The sequence below is a fragment of the Phocoena phocoena genome, chromosome 15, assembly GCF_963924675.1.
Source record: "Phocoena phocoena chromosome 15, mPhoPho1.1, whole genome shotgun sequence".
In the NCBI taxonomy this organism is placed as follows: domain Eukaryota; kingdom Metazoa; phylum Chordata; class Mammalia; order Artiodactyla; family Phocoenidae; genus Phocoena; species Phocoena phocoena.
The window spans coordinates 28,060,297-28,075,216 of NC_089233.1; the positions used below are offsets into that span (position 1 = coordinate 28,060,297).

General features: G+C 46.0%; 1 protein-coding gene across 1 annotated transcript in view; it reads right to left on the minus strand.

Annotated features, from left to right (window-relative positions):
* The window catches only part of SNX29 (sorting nexin 29), a 524,651-nt gene that overhangs the window by 257,390 nt on the left and 252,341 nt on the right, over window positions 1-14,920 (minus strand). Inside the window, exon 14 of the mRNA XM_065892522.1 lies at window positions 14,076-14,182. Coding sequence (XP_065748594.1) covers window positions 14,076-14,182 — 107 coding nt within the window. The remainder of the gene's footprint in view (window positions 1-14,075; window positions 14,183-14,920) is intronic.

The following is a 14,920-nucleotide window of genomic DNA, read 5'->3' on the forward strand; positions in this document are numbered from 1 at the left end:
TGCTGATTCTGCAACCTGGATTACCCTGCCCTTCCCCGTCTCTCTGGCAAATTCCTATTCTACCCTCAAAACCCAACTTAGAAATGAACAGTTCTGCAATATCTTCTCTGAGACACCCCAAACCATGCCCCTCCACTACCAGATCTGGCCAATTCCCCTCTTCCCTGTGTTACTTCTTTTGGTTTACTGATTACTTGCTGCTACTGGCTACTGCTTTATGACGCCAACTCCCCTACCAGGTTGCGAGCCTCCTGGGGCAAGAGAGAGGTTGATTCACCAATGTATCCACTAATCTGGCACTCATTCATTCATCCATCCGTTCATGCATACATTCACTCAAACATTCACTGAGCACTGAAGTGGACCTTGGTCACCTGTCCCTATGGCACCCGTTTCCTGTCCAGCAACAGTCTCCGTGTTCATTGGGGGATCCACCCCTCTCCCCAGCCCTCATTCTCCACGTCTGAATGGGGTTCTTCCCTCGGCCTCGGCACATGAGAGGGATCCTGCGATTGGGTGAAGAGGGAGAAGGGACCTAAGCTGGCTCTATCAGAGGGAACTCAAGGCTCTTCCCAGGAATCAAGAAAGAGACTCTTGCTTCTTCCCCTGAATGTGAACCTGGAAGAAAAACTATCTGCCCAGGGGTTATCACAGCCAGCTGTGATCAGGAGGGATTAAACCCACCAAAATGATGTCAACCCAGACATGGCAGAAGTAAGGGCCAGAGAGAGAGAGAGAGAGAGAGAGAGAGAGAGAGAGAGAGAGACAGGAGCCTGGTAAGAGAGCTCATACCCCAAGATTCAGCCACACCTAAAGCCCAATTCTCCCTTCAATCAACAAATTCTCTTTCTAGGCATAATCAGGGTAAGCTATGCTCTGGCTGTAATAACAAGCAAACCCTAATATCTCACTGGCTGAACAGATATGGTCTATTCCTGCTCTCACAAAGTCTGCAGTGGGCCCAGCAGCACAACAGGGCCAATCCTTCCAGGCGGTGACTCAGGGATCCAGGCTAGCATCACCCTGTAGCTATGCCACACGGAACACATGGCTCCCAGGGTCATCACGGCAAGCACAACGAGATCAAAGAAAATTCACACCAGCTCTTCCACGCTTCAGCCCTGGAGGACGCTCACCACTTCTACTTATAGCCCACTGGCCAGAATGAGTCACATGGTCCCAGTCTAACCTAAGGGAGACTGGTAAATGCACCAGTCCTGCTTGTCCAGGGAGAGACAAGTGAGACAGGCCTGATGAACACACAGCACAGTCTCTGCCACAACAGAATCAGCCACACTTTCTATCACCTGCAACCAAAAGACTCCAAAATGATATATGCCGGGACCACAACAGTGAACAGGACATGAGAACTGTCATCATGGAACCCACAGCACAGTGAGAGGTAGGGCAAAGAATGAGGGAAACAAGAACCCACAAGACAGGCAAACACACATATGGCACCGTCAGGACGAGGAGTGGGGATGTGGGAGAGGTGGGTAGCAACAAGACACCTGGGGTAACGGAATTTAGCTTTCGGGAGTGCAGAGGGCTGGTAGGGGAAGGGCTCTAGGGCAAGATCTGAAAGCTCAGAAGTCAGCCCAGGAAAATGGGGAGGTAAGGGGACACAGAGAAGGGATAGGGTTCCAGGTAAGAAACCAATGGGTACAAAGGTGACACAAGCTCACGGTGAGGTGAGCAACATGGCCGCAGGGGAAGATGAGAGCCACGGCACACAGGGTCTTACGGTAACACATAAAAAAGGGGTTACATTTTAATGACTCCATGGGCAAAGAGGAGCCGCTGGAGTCTTAAGCAGGAAAACGGCCCAAGCCAACTGGTCCTGGGGTAGTTTTTCATTATTCCGTCCACGTGCATTAAACTCACCACCTCCTTCCTCCCTGTCTCTGCATCTGCCCCCCACACCTCCAACTGCTATGGTTCGACATTGTTGGGGACAATCCCTAGATGTTCCCGGTGGGCTGGGCTCACCACACGTGACAGCCATATCCCTTCACCTGGCGCATCCTCAACACTGACCTCGATGGGACAGTGCCACCTATCCCCCCCCCTCCCCAACTGAGACCACACAACTCCTCTGGGAACCCAAGAAGCAGCTTCAAGGAGCCACTTCCCGCCTCAAGAAGGAAAGCAAATATAAAACAGGCCCAAAATAGTGTGGGTCTGAAAAGCTGAAAACCAGCCACCACAATTACAAGTATTTTTATCCATCACCCAAAAAGGAGTAGCGGATCATTTTCCAAGTGTCTCTCTAAGGAAGTTCATCTGTTCAATCTCACGTGCTCCAGACTCCAGAAACGCAAACAGAAATGAGGCTGTAACAGGAATGGCAGCCGAAGAGAACACCCAGGGTGGAGACACCGAGCAAACGGCAGGCCTGTGGTATCATCGTCGATGGAGGGTGGTGACCCCACCATGAGATGGGAGAAGAGACGCCCAAAGGTCTATGAGAGAAACCAGGAGATGGGCAGGGACGAGCGAGCACTAACGAGTCTGGAGTGTGGGCGTGTCTGCCACAGGAGCCGGGCTGTCACCTGCCACTCCACACACCCTGCCAAGTGCAAAGAGTGATGAAAGGCCTGGGGACGCGCAGGAAAGAAAGAAGGCCCGTCCAGCGAGAAGGGCACACTGCCCAAAGTGGAACCTTTCCCTTTGCTACACTGGGCAGGTCACCTGAGCACACAGGAACAGACTGGGGACACGTGATGGGCACAAGAGGCATCGGCAGCAGAAACTAACACAACGCTGTAAATCAACTATAGTCCAATAAATTTACATAAAAGAGGCGTCAGAAGAGCCCTGCCATCTGAGCAAGTGCTTGGGCTTGTGTGTGTGAATACAGCTTACAGCAGGGATTGTGTCTGTCAGCCAGAATTTCTTCCCATCATCCCTCCTCATCCTTCAATAATTCCCTTGGGTGTGATAAGCTCAGAGCTAGCAGATGCCACTGCTTTCATCACCGTGGCTCACCGTGGCTCCCCTTAGAGTTAAAAGTTAGAGCCAGCCAGCCAGCAAGGCCTGGTTCTGTTGCAGCAGAAATAGAAATGTTTTCCCTCTCCTGAGAACAAGGAAAATAAAGGGAATGGTGCCAGGCTAGAGAAGAAACATAACCTGGCCTGAAAGAGTTAATCAATCCTAGTTTCATTTTAACTGTTGCTAATCTATAGTGTCTGTTGTTAGATTTGTCCTTCACAAAGCTAACCTGTCACCCCAGTCCTGTGTAATTTACATTCTGCACCTGGTATTTGCTCCCTCTGTGATCTCCTGTAGCAAATCACCCCTTGTAGCTGTCTGCTTTCCAGAAGGGAGCTCCCACACTGATAACCCAGAGACTAATGGACCCCATTACTGGGTTTCCTGACTGCCAGCAGTGACTATTTTGAAACAATGCAAGAAGAAGAAGAATGCAAGACATTCACTGTTTTGATCTTTATCACTGACTTTGGACTGTGAACTCCCCTGTAAGAATCCCTGTAATTCAGCAGAGTGGGCGCACAGTTCTTGAGGCGCTAGCCTACCGTGCCTCCCCTTTGCCTGGCAAAGAAAATAAAAAGTCTCTGTATTTCTTACCTTCCAAATCTCTGTCTCGGTACTTTTATTCGGCATGGGTGCACAGGGAGCCAAGATTTGGCAACAGTTCGTGTTTCTAGCTAAGCGTGAGGGGAAGAGGACTAACTCTGGAGTCAGCCAGCCAGGGTTCCATCCTAGGTCTACACGTGAAGCCCTGTGACCTTGGGCCGGTGACTTGTCATCTCCAAGCCTTAGATTCCTCATCTGTAAGGATGTAGCAAACATTAGACAATCCAATGTGATGCTATTAGCAAAGGGACTAAAAGTAGAATAAGCCCTCAACTTATGCTAACTGCTACTACCATGGTTGTCATCGATGTTTGGGGGTTGCTTTTCTCTAAGTAAATGTCACCAAAAGCCTAAGAGATCACAGAGTGCCAAGCACATGACAGACTCTCAAAAAACACTGGTGGGAGACATCCTCTAGGATCAACAATCTAATTTCTTTAACTAATAAATTTCAAGTAAAGAAGAAAGGGAGAGAAGATACAGATGGGAAACCTACAGATTCAGAGAGATTTAAGAGGTCTATTAACCGATTACAATGTGTGGATGGACCCCATTTGGAAACTTATTCAAACATTTGTTTGAAATGAAAATTTGAACACTCACCAGATATTTGATGATGTTAAATGACTGCTAATTTTTATTTAGGTGTGATATTACAGGATTTTTTTTCTTTTAAAAAATAGGAGGACCCTTATGCTGTATTAGAGATATATTTCAAAATGCTTTAGGAGGAAACAACGCTGTGCTTTGCACTTGCTTCAGCGTATCTATGAGAAGCTGGGGAAGTAGGAAGATGTATGGACAGAGCGAGATTGACCATGACTTGGCCACCACTGCCGTTGGGTGATGGGTATGCGAAAGCTCGTTGTATTCTTCGGGCTATTCTTACATTCAAACTTTCCATAATAAAAATATATTTTGAATAAGGGAAGAGAATGTGAAGAACATATGTGTATATATATACATACACATACACACATGTATAACTGAATCGCTATGTTGTACACCTCAAACTAACACAATATTGTAAATCAACTATACTTCTAATTTTAAAAATAGAATATTAAAAATAAGAAAACACACAAAAACTATTTTGAATAAAGTACTGGACTGCCTGTGATCTTCATTAGGGAACTAGTTCATTCATGCACAAGGGCACAGCAGAGGCCTGTGTGCCCCAGCATTCGGAAACCCAAGCACTGGGAAACCTGCAAGCCGTGGTGACACTGAAGCAGGAGATAGACGGGCCCCAAGTTAGACATTTACAACTAGCGTCCTGTTTACACTTCATAGGGCAGGAAAAAGTGGGTTTCAGGCTGGACACTTTCAACTAGCCTCCTGTTTGCATTTCCTGAGACAGGAGATAGGTGGGCTTGAGGTTAGACATTTAAAATCAGCCTCCTGTTTGTTCTCCAAAATGGAAGCAATGACAGAGACACGGTAAATAGCCAAGCTTTGTCTCTAGTGGATGTCCTAAGATAACAGTCATGGCAGGAACAGGGGCAAAACCTTGTTTGAGTAACGGATCAAGGGATCTCCGCTTCCCCGCTCCTTGGGGCAAGGGAGACACCACACATGCGCAGAAAGGCTTCTTGGGGGTCAAAAGTCAGGGGACAACTCCAGGCCATGGTGACTCCTGCTTCTCCCAGATGCCTTCATGTCGTGACCCATCTTGGCTGAGAGGTGCCTGCACCCCTAAGGGGAGGGTCCTGAGACAAATTAGCCAGGGGGGACAAAACAAGATGACTGGCTGGAAGTAAGACAAAGACCCAGAAAACTGTGCCCTTATAAAGGGTTTAAACTCCCCAGAGGCGCAACTCTCTCTCTGAGTTCACCCCTGCATCTTTCTGCATGTGCTTTGTCTTTCCAATAAACTTTTTCCTTTTCTCTTCACCTTCTGCCTCCTCACCTGAATTCATTCTTGACAAGACAGGCGAGAACTAGGGACCCAGGCCCTAGCTGCCGGCCCCTGTGGTCCAGTGGTTACGGCTCCCAGTCCGGACACTAAGATCTTGCCTCCAGCTACTGCTCGCTGCCGCTTACTGATGCCTGTATCCAAAATCAACACCTCCTTGTCTTCAACCCGTTCCATTTCCAAGAGTCAGGGCAGCCATGCTGGTGACAGGGCTATGGCTGATATTAACCGGAATTAACACAGAAAGCCAAGCAAAGGGGAGGAAGACCTCGGCTTGGCCATCTCACAGGAATTAGGTGCTAAGATTCCTTCCTCAGCAAACTGAGGGGGAGGAACAGGAAGCAAGGGGTCCTGCGATACTGTGATTTACTGTGGGCCGCAGTTCTCAGCTCACAGCTCCCCAAACCCTTGGAATTTCCTAAGTGTTGAGAATGATGAAGGTGTCCTTTGTTATGTTAATAAGATGACTTTTAGAAGCACCTAAGGATGGGGGCTGGGTACCAGGAGAACCAATCCTCTGATTAGAAGGTTAGAACTTTTGGTCCTACCCCCTGGCCTCCAGGGAGGGGAGAGGCGCTGGAGATTGAGCCAATCACCAATGGTCTAAGACCCAGCAATCCCACTCCTGGGCATATACCCTGAGAAAACCATAATTCAAGAAGAGTCATGTACCACCATGTTCATTGCAGCTCTATTTACAATAGCCAGGAGATGGAAGCAACCTAAGTGTCCATCATCAGATGAATGGATAAAGAAGATGTGGCACATATATACAATGGAATATTACTCAGCCATAAAAAGAAATGAAATTGAGTTATTTGTAGTGAGATGGATGGACCTAAAGTCTGTCATACAGAGTGAAGTAAGTCAGAAAGAGAAAGACAAATACCGTATGCTAACACATATATATGGAATGTAAGAAAAAAAAAATGTCATGAAGAACCTAGGGCTAAGACAGGAATAAAGACACAGACCTACTAGAGAATGGACTTGAGGATGTGGGGAGGGGGAAGGGTAAGCTGTGACAAAGTGAGAGAGTGGCATGGATATATATACACTACCAAATGTAAAATAGATACCTAGTGGGAAGCAGCCGCATAGCGCAGGGAGATCAGCTCGGTGCTTTGTGTCCACCTAGAGGGGTGGGATAGGGAGGGTGAGAGGGAGACACAAGAGGGAGGAGATATGGGGATATATTTATATGTATAGCTGATTCAGTTTGTTATATAGCAGAAACTAACACACCTTTGTAAAGCAATTATACTCCAATAAAGATGTTTTTAAAAAAATCACCAATGGTCAGTGATTTCATCATTCCTGCCTCTGTAATGAAGCTTCTATTTTTATGGATAGGACAGGGTTCCAAAAGCTTCCAGGGTGGTGAACACATGGGGATCTGGGGAGAGTGGCGTGGCTAGAGAGGGCATGGACGCCCGGTGCCCTTTCCCCATACCTGGTCCTATGTATCTCTTCCATCTGGCTCTTCCTGACTTATATCCTTCTACAATATACCAGTAATCTAGTGAGTAAAATTTTGAGTTCTGTGAGACACTCTAGCAAATTCATCGTCTTGGGAACCTCTGATTTATAGCCAGTCGGTCAGAAGCACAGGTAACAATCTGGGCTCACAACTAACTGGTATCTGAAGTGGAGGGTGATCTTGTGGGACTGGCCTCTTACCTGTAGAATCTGATGCTATCTCTGGGTAGATAGTGTCAGAATTCAGTTGAATTCTCAGACACTCCACTGGTGTGGGAAAGCCTACATACACACACACACACACACACACACACACACACACACACACACACGCTGGAATTGGGTGAGGAACCATTTTTCAGGCCCCCTAAAAGGTGCTCTGTTAAAAGAAGTCAGCCAGTCTCTCTCTCTCTTTCTCTCTGATATTCCAATCTGAGATTTGCTAGGACTGGCATGGGCCTCCTTTAGAAGATTTTTTAATGGTATTGTGGTTTTGTTTTGTTTTGTAAACAGCTCTTATATTTTACAGATACAGCCTTCAAACAGGAGTGGAATGATATGAAAACTCAGGTTTGCTTCAAAATACCACAAGAGACTGGGAGTAGGATGGGACAGAGATGATGCAAAATTGACTAGGAGTTATTAATGGTTGAAGCATGATTAAACCTCTAAATTTTCCATTTTTGTATCTTTTCCATAATAAAAAGATTTTAAGAATTCCTTGGAGATTTGGCCTTGTTAGTCATTCACACTTTAGTGGGAATTACCCCATCCCTCCAGAAGGGAGAACTCCTTACCAATTTTCATTCATACATAACAATTTTGCTTCAACACCCAGTTTTGCATGGTGAGCAAACTTTTTTCCCCTGACGAGGTGAGAGCCCGGTCTCAATCTGCTCAGTATCATGAGATATTAAAAAACAAAAACAAATTCACATCAAACTCTTCATTTTGAGCAGCAGTTTAATGGAGACGTCAGCTCAGAGTTCTGTATCCTGAGTACTTACACAGAATCCAGTCTTTTATTTAAAAGCCTGTTTTCTTTTGCATAAAAATGACTCCCAGATATATCAAGAGTGTTGGAACCCATTGGTGCCAATTTATGAAGCCAGTGCTGGTGGTATAACTGCCCCCAAGGTCCTGGCTGCTTCAGGAACTTTTCCATTTTATTCAAATGATGGTCATATTCAGAGTTGTCCACAGCGTGTGATTATGAATGTATTTTTCACCAGCTTGATGCTTAAGCTAACTTTTCCATTAATAGTAACTCCGCCATTATAATGAGAACAAATGCCGCTAATACACATTTATTTCACCCGTGAACAAAAATTCAGGGGCTAACTACAGTCACACAGTAAATGACAAGTATCCTATAATTTGAAAAATCAGTCAACAGCTAGCTGAGTCCCTCCACACAGGAGGAAGTAAAGATCCATTTGCTGAGGATGGACTGGCAGTATTGTACACAGCACAGAGGCGAGCAAACAATGGGGAAGCAGGACTGTGATCAAGACTTAGTACAGTATGAAAAAGGCAGAACAAAGGAGCCCCAAAGGAGAGGAAGAGGAAACAGCATCTATGGATTGTAGACATTTACAAAACTTCATATGAACTAAGGTATTTTGGAGGTAAGTAACAGAGACAGATTCTAACCTGAGCTACAAAGGAATTACTGTAAACAGTCAGGAAATTAGGAGAAGCTGGCCCAGAGAAGGACCTGAAACCAGCACAGCTCTGGCCAGTTCACACAGCAACAAATGGAGAGTCATCAGGACCCAGTTATTGAATAAGTGGCCTCTCAAGCATTCTCACCATTCTTGTTTAATTTAGGAGTTAAAGCCCCAACTGCCCTGGCTCAGGTCACATGCCTGCCCTGGGGCCAAAGTAGGGCAAAGTACCTAAGATCTACTCTCCTACCAAGACGGCAAGACATGGTGGGGCCATCATTCCTCCAAAGGAAATCAGGACAGAAGGAAGAAAAGAAAGCACTCCTGTCCACTACGGGTACTGAACCTGATTCTTTATATTTAATCCTCAAAGTAACCCTACCAGTAGGTATTACCAGCTCAACTTTACTGACAGAGAAACTGAGGCTTAGAGAGGTCAGGTGGCCTGCCCAGGAAGGAATGCATGGCGGTGAGGGACCAATCTGAACTGAGTCTGACATGGGACACCTGTGCTCTCCAAGCCACCAGGCTGCAGGAGGCGACGTAGGACCGAAGTCCAAATGCCACCAACAATTCTACATTTTTCTGATGGCAACTGCTAGAAAGGAATGGAAAAATCTCTGGAGACGAATCCAAACCAAAAGGATTGCACTTGCAGGAGGTAAAGAGGAATCTTAGAGCAGATCTATCTTGGACGTGTCCAGTATCTTTTATCCTCAAAAACCTTGGTGAGAACAAATCCATTTCCTCTAATGTGTAGCTCTTCAGGAGGGATGGGAAGTGGACAAAAGAAATTTCCAAGTGTCATAACTAACAACCCCAAAGAAAAGGGGAGGAATGTTCTAGAAGCTCCAGTTAGGTGCCCAAGCTCTGCAAGACTGCTGTTAAAGACACAGCTCTAGGAGCCCATGAGGCAGGCATCACTCTATGTCTGCACTTCTGGCATGTCAACCCTGTTTCCTAATTATCATAACGGACGTGTCTGCCTCACCCCCCAGGCCAGGAGCTTCCCCAGAGGCAGGTTACGTGTCTTGTTCATCTTTGTAACCTACGACAAGCCTTGGTTACACAGATGCTACCCACGGATGAAGCATCAATAACTTTACAATCAAAAAAAGAAGACAAACTCAGTCTAGGGAAGAAAACGCCACTTCAGGAACGTCTCAGCTTCAGACTCACATCTCTCGTGGCTCATCTCCTAGAATCATCAACTTTACTGCTCCCAGGGTAGGGGAGGCCACTGAGGGTAGAGAAAGGAAGTTGAAGGCTGGACCCTTAGGAGGTAGTCAGTAAATATGTGCTACATGAGCTGGTAGCGCCCATCTTTCTCTCAAGATCCCCTCCAGACTCTCCAAGCTCAAATTCCCTCTAAAACTGACCGCCAGGAAAACGTGTGCCTCCTCCAAAGAGCCATGCTTCCTCTTATTAGATATGGAATCCTTTCTGCCAGGATGCTCTGAGTTACAGGGGTGCCTTGTACAACCCACTTGCGACCTGAGAGCGGAGAGAAGTCCATCCATCACTCTTTAAACATGACCCCAAACAGCCGAATCCACTTGACGGACTGTCATCCCATTCGATACTTACAGAGCTCCTACTATATGCTGGAGCCGAATGAGGCAATGAACATACAGTAAAAAAAAAAGATAACGTCCTAGCCTGGCATTCTACTGCAAGTGGCTTCAGAATCGAGTCGGTCCGAGCATGGATGGGAGGCGGTCCCTCCTGCAGTAACTGAGGGTGTGGGACGAGGCCCCGCCAGCACCATGCCAAACGGCCGATGTGCCATGTTTCTATCAGCTACTGCTGGCAACCCTCACCTCCCTCCACGTATTCTCTCAAATAGGACGAGTGACTGGCCCTTCTCTTAGGTGTCTCTTTTTCTCACTGAGTCTGGCCTTCCAGAACACAGCAGGACGATGGGTTTGGGCTCTGGTGCTAGATGGCCTGAGGGATTCGGACCCAGCTCTGCTTCTTACCAGTTGAGAAATCTTAGACAAGCTACTTCACTTCTCAAAACCCCATCTGTGAACAGTACCTTCCCTCAAGGAACCCTGCTGAGGACTGCAAGAGTTCATCGACGTAAAGACTTAGCACAGTAACCAGAATTGAAAGTATGCGCCGACGGCTAGCTGCTAGTATTACAGCGGCTCTTACATAACGAGTGTTTTCATAGCAGTGTTCTTTCCCTGCCAGATTAACCTACACCTGCCAGAATTCTCTTTTCCCTCTTGTTTTCGAAAGTGGACCACCACAGGGTGTCAGGAACAATCTTTGCACAATCTCTCCTGTCCTGGGCCCGATTCTCACCAGCTACTACACACGGTGTCGCTTTGGGTTCTGGGCTGTTCATGCAGAGTGCCGTGGATGTGTGCAGGGAGGTGGAATGGTTTTAATGCTTTGAAAGACACCTGGAGAAAGAAGGTTCAGGAACTCCCTTTTCATTGGGATGAATCACAGAAGAGTCATTCAATTGTTGGGGTATTTTAAATAGTCATATTATTTTAAATGATATATTTTTTCTTCCTTTGCCCTTTCGAAATGGGAAGAGCAATGCCTCAACTCTTCCCCCTCATCCTTTTACTACTCCACTCCAACACACGTTTACAACTCTTTCTTGGTAAAAACCAACCCATTAATAAAATGACAGCCGAGCATCACGAAGAATGGGTTTGATTAATGCCAACAAAGAGGGTTCGGCAAAAGTCGTGGTGAAATGAAACACTAATGTTATTCAGAGATGAGAGATCACTGACAGGATCTCACTTTGCAAACAAAAACAGAAGGAAAAATCAGTGCGGCGTAGTAAATGCCACTGGAGGACCATCTCTGCTTCAACCTCACCTCTCTCCCAGCTTGCTGACTACAGCCATCGACTCCACTGCTCCCAGGGTAAGAGGATCACAGAAGGACGTGAAAGAAGGCTTAAGGCTGGCAAGAGAAGTCTTTTACCCTGATGTGGGAGTTCAACACCTACCTCTCTTGCAGGCAACAAGAGCAACGATGCAAGGGGATCCGACAGTAACTTCACATCACACCTGGATCTTCCCCACACATCACAGCTGGAGTGCAGTGAGGTGGTGAGGCTTTCTCATGGTCAAAGTGGGTGGTGGGGGCTTCCCTGGTGGCGCAGTGGTTGAGAGTCCGCCTGCCGATGCAGGGGACACGGGTTCGTGCCCTGGTCCGGGAAGATCCCACATGCCACAGAGCGGCTGGGCCCGTGAGCCATGGCCGCTGAGCCTGCGCGTCTGGAGCCTGTGCTCCACAATGGGAGAGGCCACAACAGTGAGAGGCCCGTGTACCACAAAAAAAACAAAAAAAAGTGGGTGGTGACAGGGCACCCAACCAACACTGAATCAACCAACCAACCAACCAAGCAGCCGGCCCAAGAATGAACTACAGTGTTTCCTCAGCGGGTCAAGCAGCCAGTCCCTTCCTCCCAAGCCCCTCCGAGTTTCTGATGAGCATGTCAATCCCCCAGATAGCTGCCCCAGGCCCAGCACCCAAAGGAATCCAGGGACACGAGCACTGGTCTCTAAGCTGTGCGGGTCTGACCACATCCTTACAAGTGGACACCTCGCCCTGGTTCCCCTGAAGGGACAGAGGCTCCCAACCCCCTTTCACTCTGGTAAGAAGCCTTCACCCTTCCTAGCTCAGCAGCCCTTCCTTCATTCAGCAAACCAGAGCCATCCCTGTCCCAGGAGAATTTCAAATACTTTCACTCAAGGGCTATTTAGCTAAATTCACCGCCTGTCAACAGTCACTGAGAATACAGTGATCAAAGAGTCTCTGCCACCTAGAGACCCAGAGTCCACTAGGATTGTCACAGTTCTGAGGGTAAGGGGCCCGCTCCCCTCTCCACCCAGGCTTTCTGCCACAGCCAACTCTGGTCTCATGATCCCTCTGAATGAAGGTCCACGGATGGGCAGAGTGGTGGGCAGAGACGCTGCAGGGACCACCTCCCCCGTGCCCAGGCCCACCCATCCCGGTTTTTAACTCTTCACCCAGTTGCCTGTTTGGCTGAGACCTTGGCTTGCTCTCCCTTGAGCTCACCTGAGTTAGAACTCAAGTTGCTTCTAAAGTCAGCTCCCTTCGTTCGAGGTCATTTAGAGACAGAGGAAACAGACCACAAGGATGGCAGTCTGAACCAGAATGAGCTCAGGGGCTGCTCCTCAAAGGCCCTACCCCTGAAGCCCACCCCAGGTCAGGCATGTCTCCACGGCAACTGTGGGTGTTTTTCTGATTCCAAAAATAAAACTTACTCACCGAAGATTTAGAAAGTACTAAGTATAGGTGTATACTTTAATGTGTGTATGTACACAAACATACATGACTTGTAATAAATACTACCACCACTGGATCACCAGGACACATACACACACCTGTATATATATTAGTTACCTAATCAAAAACTTACTCTCCAGCTTTACCATTGAGTATGGTGATAATTAATGGTTTCTGACAAAAACATTTGATCATACCAAAAAAGGACCTTTATTCTTCATTTACCGAGAATATTTTATCAGATATCGATGATGAGTGTTACCAAATGGACATTTTGGTACCTATCAAGATAAATATCTGGTTTTTCTCCTTTGATTTATTAATGGGTGGACTTAATGGATGAATTTCCTAATGTTAAACCATCCTAGAAATCCTAAATACATTTTAACTTTTTATATATGTTGTTCCTTTAATATATGACTGAATTTGACAGAGCGATACCTTTCTTGAATTGTTATGTATCCATGCACAAATGCTACCAGTCTATACTTTTCTTGTTTCTGCTATCTTTGTCAGATTTTTTATACTGGAGTGATACACACTTGAACCAAGGTACAGATATAGATAAAAAATGCTCTAAGAAAATATAAATAGTGAAGGACTTTTTGTATACACCTTGAAGGGTGCCCTGAAAATCACCATAAAACCATCCAGGCTTGCTACCTTCTTGGGATACAGTTCTTTCTTAACTTTTATAACTTTCTTCCACAGATTTTTTTGGTCCCTTCAGGTAGCCTGCCTCATCTCCAATGAATTTTGATACTGAATGCGATCCTAGAAAACAGTCCATCTCATCCCTATTTCCCCATTTCTCAGCACAAAGTTGTATGTGATATTCTCTTCTGTTTTGAACATTCTCCAAATCCAAGGGTACAACTGTTTTCTTATTTTTCACGTTTTCTCTCTTATCTCCTTGCCACAGGTTTCTAATTAAATGATATTTTTCAAAGAACCACGTCTTTCTTACTTTTCTCTATCAATTACAATGGTTTTATCATTTTGTGTTTTGTTTGTGGGAGGCGGAGTGTGTGACTGCTTGTTTTGCTGACATCTGTTTAACAGGCTGGGCCTCTGTCTGAAAAACCTCCAAAGCAGCCAATGTCGGGAATAAACGCAGACTCTGCCACCCTTACCTCAATGAGCTTTCTTTCATAGGAGCTTGCTAGTTCCTCGGCAACTTCTCCCGGCTTCTGGTCAGTAACTGTAACTTCTCCATCAACATTCCAAAGATTTGGTACAACTTTAGGAAAAGAAAGACATTCCATAAGTATTTTAACAGTAATCAAAAATAATTCTCCCAGTTGAAAAAAAAAAAAAAAATTCTTCTTTTCCAAATGGCTTCTCCAGAGAGAAAGCTCTTGTTAAAGGAGAAAAAGAAGATCACAATTACTAATTACTTCCGCACTGCATCATTTTCACAGAAGTACAATAAATCAAACGATAAGCTGTATTTAAGAACAGCAATAACTGTCCTAGAGACAGATGCACAGGAGTCTGGGGAACGATCCTATAGCTACTTTCCATTTCAGGGGAAAACAGACAATGTTTTGGCAAATATAAGAGCCTACACTTACATCTTTTATACTGGTCAAATTTCTTTTTCTCCAACAAAAAAGTTTTCCAGGAGATAGCACCTGCCTAGAGCCTGAAGTGAAATGATAACGGGGCTCAGATTACATTTAGAACCAAGGAATCTTCTGGAAAAACTCTAAAACCAATGCACAATGACAATGCAAAGACATCTTCATGAGATACTGACTCTCAGGTCAGCGCAAGAATTAGCACAGTATTTTAAGGAACCTCCATACCCTTTTCCATAGTGGCTGCACCAATTTACATTCCCACCAACAGTGGAGGAGGGTTCCCTTTTCTCCACACCCTCTCTAGCATTTACTGTTTGTAGACTTTTTAATGATGGCCATTTTGACTGGTGTGAGATGATACCTCATTGTAGTTTTGATTTGCATTTCTCTAATAA